General features: G+C 38.8%; 1 protein-coding gene across 3 annotated transcripts in view; it reads right to left on the bottom strand.

The window, feature by feature from the left end:
• The window catches only part of cacna1da (calcium channel, voltage-dependent, L type, alpha 1D subunit, a), a 134511-nt gene that overhangs the window by 124380 nt on the left and 2362 nt on the right, over positions 1–7769 (bottom strand). For all 3 annotated transcript variants that reach the window (XM_016556394.1, XM_016556393.1, XM_016556391.1), the window contains exons 2-3: positions 6423–6804; positions 3462–3567 (exon numbers count right to left, since the gene is read on the bottom strand). In XM_016556394.1, coding sequence (XP_016411880.1) covers positions 3462–3567; positions 6423–6655 — 339 coding nt within the window. In that variant the 5' untranslated portion in view covers positions 6656–6804. The remainder of the gene's footprint in view (positions 1–3461; positions 3568–6422; positions 6805–7769) is intronic.

Genomic DNA, 7769 nt, shown 5'->3' on the forward strand with positions numbered 1-7769 from the left:
ACTGAAGGTGGTGACTGTGTAGTTCTGACGTCAACTTTTTACGGAAGTTACAACGGTTCGTGAAAAATCACAGCTACTTTATGCAGGCTGTGTGCATTTTACTGTGGACTGACTGTTTTGAAACTTATATGGTAGTTAAATAGCACCTAGACCTCAGTTATCGTGAAAAAAGCCAGGAAATTTCAGTTTTGACAATATGGGACCTTTAAGGTAAAAGGTTTGTTCAAAATGAGCAAAACTAATGGTGATTCTTTACACAGCAACATTACAAATGATTCATCTAGTAAAATATATCAAATATAAAAGCCTCATCGACCCTTTATATTGGCTGCTGGAACATCTCTGACCCTCTAATGTATCTATAGGCTCTCCAGCATGACCTCTGCTCATCCGTGTGAGACAACCTGTGATGTATGTTATCATACCTGCTGGGATTCTGATGAAATTTTGCTGTGCGATTACCTCCTGCTGTTTAACACACACATGGGAGTGCAGATGGATGAGATAACACAGCCAGCACATGAAAAAATAATCAAGCAAGAGGAAAACAACCGACAAGGTTGTTTGTTTGATGTGTATTGCTGTTGCACGTGTGCATTAAAAGAACAATGCCCTGCTTGTGAGGTTTACGGTAATCTGAACTGGTCGCATGTCGCATTCGTAAGACTACAAATGAAGTCCAGCAGAAATATGACCTGCCCAGTTTGAACATTTCAAGAAACTTTCAATATAAACTCTAAGTTTTACAGTCAAAAAATGCAAAACACTTTGTCAAATGCAGCCCCAAAATGCTTCAGGGGGGAAAAAAACCCAGGAAGCACCATCTCTGCCTGCCATTTCCCTTTCCTGTCTGAGTTGCTGAAATCACTCAATTAAACTGTGCCAGTAGCCATGAGAGCTATTCACAAATCACGAAGCCCTCGTGCTGAGCCGCACTCCACCACAAGATCGAACAGCTGTCTTATCTCAACTCACAATCGTCCTCTCGGTCCAAAGCACAGAGAAGAACATCCGCCCCCTCCGAACCCGATCCAAATGCTCCGCTCGTCTAAATATAAATCATTTATCTGAATAGTTCAAAATCAGATCAATTGAACTGTACAAGCGAAGTAGTTTGTTAAAAGGAAGCGAAGCAAGTTTGAAAAGAAAATGTCTGAGCTGAGCATGCATCTGTTCTCAGAAAAGATCATCGAGATTATAACGTGACCGATTTTCCTCTATGTCCTTCCAGGAATATACACATATAATCACAATGCCGTGGCTTTGTGTGTCTTTCATTCGCCTGTTCTTAAAGAAAAAAAATATTATGAAACAACTGAAATCCGGCCTGATTTCCTAACAATATTTGGTCTTTATTATGCAAATGTTTGACTAATAAAGTCCTCATTTGCTAACTTAACTAATAATATACTGTATATTCTTAAAGTCTCCTTGCAGTCTCAAATTTTATCCATTAAATCTCATCTTTGACAATCAAAACGTTTGATATTCAAACGTTTTTTCCTCAGTGAAAAATATTTCTTCATGCCTCAAAATAGCTTTAATGTACACTTTATACCCTTAAAGGGATCGTTCACCCACAAATGAAAACTGCCCCATGATTTACTCACCCTCAAGCCATCCTAGGTGTAAATGACTTTCTTCCTTCAGACGAATACAACTGGAGTTATATTAAAAAATGTCCTGGCTCTTCCAAGCTTTATAATGGCACTGAATGGGGGTTGAGATTCTGAAGCCAATAAAATGCATCCATCCATCATAAACAAGTGCTCCACACGGCTCCGGGGGGGTTAATAAAGGCCTTCTGAAGCGAATCGGTGCATTTGTGTAAGAAAAACATCCATATTTAAAACTTTATAAACCGTAATCTCTAGCTTCTGCTAACTGGTACGTGCATTCATGAGAGAGTGGCGTCCAGCGGATGACGTAGGATGTAGGCGTAGCGTAAGCTCTGGTGAGAATATGCTTGTCTCGCAAGAACCAAGTTTTGTTTACAGCAAAGCAAAACCAGTCTCCTCTTGCCTTATATCGAAACTGTTCAACTTTCTTTACAAATCCTCATTTTGTACTTCTAATTCGTGACCGGTGTTTTGTTTTGCTCTCTCCTCTGCGCTTCTGCATTCGCCATCCGCTGGAATGCCACTCTCTAGTGAACATGCTTACGACAGTTAATGGATGCTAGAGATAACAGTTTATAAAGTTTTAAATATAGATATTTTTCTTACACAAACACATCGATTCACCTCAGAAGGCTTTATTAACCCCCCGGTGCCATGTGGAGCACTTTTTATGATGTATGGACGCAGGTTTTTGGGCTTCAAAATCTCAACCCCCATTCACTGCCATTATAAAGATTGGAAGAGCCAGGACGTTTTTTAACCTCTTAACTGTTAAGGGTTTTAATATAACTCCGATTGTATTCGTCTGAAAGAAGAAAGTCATATATACCTAGGATGGTATGAGGGTGAGTAAACCATGGGGCAGTTTTCATATTTGGGTGAACTAACCCTTTAACTCTAAGTATAAGCAGAACCGCATGAATATGCTAATTAGTCCCTGCCTCCACTCAATCCACCAGCTCAAAACTGCTCCACTTTCACTCGGTTAACTGAAGTAGCTAATGCTACACAATGGCAAGTGGCAATATTATATCAATCCATCCATATATGTTTGAACTATATAGATATATATAGAAACTGATTCTGAAGAAGAAGAGGAAGAGTGAATTATACAGGGTCGTATTCAAGTCAATGTATCAGAATGGCAATATATTTTATGTATAGCTCTCTACAACGTCAGACACGTAATGGTAATTTATATCATTAGCTTTTGGCTTGACTGCATTATCAAACAGCTAATAATGTGTTACAAATGTTACACAAACCATGTTCCTGTTCGCCATCTCAGAGAGCTACATTCTAAAACTCAACATCCATATGTAGAAACACTTTGCTAATGATATGAAAAGTCCTGCCCTACAAGTTAACAGGATTGGTTACATGTTTGTGACATAGGAAACAGGGGTGATTTCAAACCACGTCTTTGCTACACTGGATTTCAAGGAGAAAATGCTCAGCAATGGTGTTGACTGATGAATTTGCACATGGTTTGTCTTTTAAGCATATTAAAAACAGCAGACCGACATGTAAACAAATTTAAAAACTTGATTTTTAAGCCACAAGAATTCAATATTAAATTCTCTAAAATGACACCTGCACACCATTAAAATGTAAAAGGGCGGAGCTTAGTCTCCATTAAACAATGAAATACCCATCCCTTAGGAGACGCTCTTTGACCGGAGACTAGTGATGCGCGGATGAGCTAAAACGTCACCCGAATCCGTAGCTTGAGACCCATCTTCAGATGCAAACAACAGTTAATGTGAGTGTGGGGTTTGGGGTCATAGCAGGGGTCAGACTGGAACATGCTAAAAGGTCAAAATGTTGCAGTTATTTACTCACCAGGTCGTGGTTGGTTGAGTTGGAATCATCCTCGGGAAAGGGGATGTATACAGCTAAGGCCATGCAGTTGGCGAAAATCGCTATCAATATAAAGACATCAAATGGCCTGAGATAAGAGTTAAGGAGTAGAACAAAGAGAATTAATCTTTATTAATAATTAAAGTCAGAGGCAATTAATATATATATATATATACACATCCAGTCATTCTTGTGAAGGTTTACAAGTTAAAATTGCTACTGGAATCAATCAAACAAGTAAAAAATCTGGCATATATTGTACATATTTAGGGGAAAAATTAAAATTCAAGGTCAGAATGTGAATAACAAATCAAATTTCAACTCATCCCTCAATTTGGCTAGATTAAAATGGAATTACTCCAAACCTATTATTCAAAAGTTTCCTTTTTTCTCTTGCCATAAATTCAGATTTGTTACTTGGATTGCTAGCATTTTCATTTAATTTTTTAAGGGTCTGAAAAACACATTTATGTTTTTTATAAGCCCTATGTATTATTTCAATTATGGCATAAGATTGCTGATTTGTTTTTATTTCTTGCAATTTCAACAAAACTTCACCTTTGTTAACAAGTTAAATACCTATATTTCCTTGGTGATATTTAATTCACAAACAATATTCAAAACATCACAGAAAACAAAATTTGTATGTTTACAAGGCATAAAAACATATATCATCTAATTTTTCAATGATCGTGGACTATGTTCCATCAACTGGCCTGAAACGGTCACACCGGCCCCTGTTGATCTGTACATCTTTATTATTCAACTGAGCTAAACTTCATCTTGTGATTGCTCAAAAGTGTCAGAAGTAAGTAAATAGCAGTGAGTAGCTACTTGCATGCGGTTTAACAGTAAAAACGTCCATCACAACAGCACTGACTCAGCCGCTCTGCTTTCCTGCTAGTGAGACGTACAAAATGTAAATAAAACTGCTGTGAGTCAGAGGACCTGGAAATGCTGCAGTCTACATTAAATATTTGACAGTCAATCATATAAATCTATCCTCTGCTTTCACAAAAATGCCTAATTTTGTGTGTCAAGGATACATTTTACGCTACATTCTGGGTTGCGTCTCACATTACACTTAATGCGTTTTTTAAATCCAGTGCAATGCTCTAATTTTACTCTGCTAAATACTCTTATTAGGCCATGAGCTAGGACACTAAAATGTTAAGATTATGCACCATTCAGGGGTGGTCAAGTTCTCTCTGACTTTCCCATGAATCCCTTGAGGAAAGACAAGGCTGGTAGCGCAAGGTTAACATATTTCTACACAACACATTTCTACACAAATGTTAACACCTGCAATGCTTGTTTCACTGTACATTATATTGTATAACAACAATATGCAGCTTTAAAAAAATGAGACATTCTAGGCTATACATCCTCTCTTGAAGAGATGAATCTGAAATCTACAGCCTGGAAGCCATAGCTCCTTTATCTTCCCGTAGGGCCGGGGGGAACAGATGTTCTTTTCAAAGCTCAGCTACACACGCTGACTTGCGTTTGAGATTAAGGTGTTTCTCACTGCAGGGAACACAGCTTCTCTCTAATAAAGACCACCAGACAAGCTTCTACTGGGGATCACGAGCTGGGATGTCTGCTCTAGATGCAAAGGTGGACTACTTTCATTTGTTTACCTGTTCTCTTGATGATTTGCTCAATTACTTCATCCCGCCTTCATCTATTTTCATCACAGGCCACAAGCAAACCACACCATATTTTAGTTTTCTAGAGAAATAATGCCAGAAGAAACTTCAAAGTGTATTTACAAACAACAACCTCGGATTTGAAGGACAGACCACTAGTTTTTCCATGTGTTCGAATGCAAGTCTGCTAAAATCAAATATAGTGAAAACCTGTATGCCACCATTTTTTCCATGAAACATACACATATTTGAGTCAACTGTTCTACATATTTGAGTCAACTGTTCTTCACTAGTCTACTTTAACAGCCTCACTGTGTTTGTAATCATGCACTTGCAAACCATTCTAACTCAAACTTCTAGGGAAAATGTTTTTAAAATCAAGAATCAGGAAAGAGTTGTCAGAAGCTTACTGGTGATGACGTTGAAGTCTGTTTGTTTTATAGAATACATTTACGTCTTTACTTCTGGCGATTGTATTTAGGCTTCAAAATTCATAGATGTTCATTTGTGAAGATTAACCAAATGTCTAGAATCATCAACTTTTGTTAGTCACAGACCTTATATTCTGCCATAATCCAAAAGCAAATGGAAAAATCCTGTTGGTTTTTTGTTGGCCTGCAAAAATGCATCAATGCATCGCTCTGTAGCAATTTTTAACAAGCTGCCTCCAACCTGATGGACCTAACCGACCTGATAGACCTCCAACTCTTATGAAAATTAACCATGGTTTTATTATAGTAAAAGTGTACTAACCATAGTTTTTGGCGTATTGATTACCATTTGTATAACCACAGTTTTACTACAAATACCTTTGTTAAAGGGGTCATAGTTAGTGTAGCAAAACCACAGTCAATTTGTGGTTACCATGGTTTACCTGACCAAGCTTTTTTGGTTTTATTTGTAGTAAAACCACAGTTAATTTTCGTAAGGGCTACCACCATTGGGTGGATATAGTCAAACAGCAATGTTCTGATAGCACCACAAAGCCAAAGCGATCACAATTTTCAGTGGACTCAACCTATAAATGACTTAATTATAGTTGTTTTACCATCAAGTTGTGCATTTTATTTCTTCTGCGAAAGACAAAGTATTTTAAAGAAAGTTGGGGTCTAAACAACTTTGACCTCCATTGTGTGGAAAAAGAGGGAAAAAAGTAGTCATACAGGTTTGGAACGACACAAAGGTGAGTAAATGATGAAAAAAACTCCTTTAAACTTGGATATGAGAACATTTTAAACACCCCAAGGGCCTTGATATTAATCAATCCCAATGTTTTACACACAGTAAAGGATACTTCCATTCCACGAGGCTGATACAGGCCCGGCGGATGGGGTTGTTGAGGTTGAGGCAGAAGAGAGCTCTCTGCGGCCGCGTGTTGGCCGAACTGCCCTGTTTTTTGCTCTTGGCATACTGCTGCCGCTTCTTCTGGGCCAGCGAGCCGACCGGTACCACTGACGATACAGGAACGGAGGCTGCGGGGGGCGCGGCAGGAGTCGCAGCAGGCGGAGCACGGCCGTTGGCGCTCATGGTGCGGGCGTGGGCCTGAGCGGGGCGTCCACCAGCATGGGCCTGCCAGGGGAGAGGGCACAGGGGTGGGCGCTGGAGCGGAGGGTCTCACCAACAGGCTGGCACGTCACCAGAGACAGGGACTCTGGTACTGCTGGCATAATTTGCCTCTGTGAAAGACAGAGAGGAGAGTTAGAGAGAAAACGAGAAAGCGCAGAGAATATAGTGGGAGGCTGTGCAGTGACTTCCTTCACTGCTACATTATATTATGCAACAATGTGGGCGTAGGACTAAAAGATGCATACAGTATGTCTTTGGGTCTAAAAGGCCAGTGTCTCAACCAAGGTTTGCGAGCAATCCAACGTGTAAAAGACGTGGGCACCAAAAGAACCTCTATATTTAAAGGAATAGTTAATATAAACATGAAAATCCGGCCCTTATTTACTTACTTTCACGTCAAAAACAGTATAAAAGTAGCCCATACGACTCTTTAGGTTTTTATGAAGCCATATGATAGCTTTGTGTGAGGATGGACCCTTCTAGCAAAGTTGTTTATATTTTCTTTTCTTTCTTTTTTTAATTACTGTACATTTATAACACTATGAGCTATATTACCTGGTTAACGCTGCTGTGTGTGTGTGTTTCTAATATAAATTCTAAGGGAGTGATGGCAAATTTAACACATTTCTCTCTTCTGACCAACATAATCTTTTGATATTTTTTACCTCTTTTGGAAAGTCATAGAAGCACAATCATGCTTTTATTTTCCTTTGTTGTTGCAGCAAATGTGAACACAAAAATGTATTTGTTTTAATTTATAGAAGTTATAATTTATAGCGCTTTACCCAGCTATGACAGCCTCTGCTTTTGAGAACACAGGAAATGTAAAAAGCATTCATTAGACAAAAATTTAGGCCGTTATTTGACTTAAAGGGTTAGTTCACCCAAAAATGAAAATTAGCCCATAAATTACTTACCCTCAAGTCATCCTAGGTGTATATGACTTTCTTCTTTCAGACGAATCCAGTCGGAGTTATATTAAAAATAGTCTTTGATCTTTCAAGCTGTTTCATGGCACTCAGCGGGTGTTGCATGCTTCAGTCCAAAACAAGTTAAATAAAAAGCACCCATCCAT

The sequence above is a fragment of the Sinocyclocheilus rhinocerous genome, unplaced genomic scaffold (assembly GCF_001515625.1).
Source record: "Sinocyclocheilus rhinocerous isolate Xijiao unplaced genomic scaffold, SAMN03320098_v1.1 scaffold227, whole genome shotgun sequence".
Taxonomy (NCBI): Eukaryota; Metazoa; Chordata; class Actinopteri; order Cypriniformes; family Cyprinidae; genus Sinocyclocheilus; species Sinocyclocheilus rhinocerous.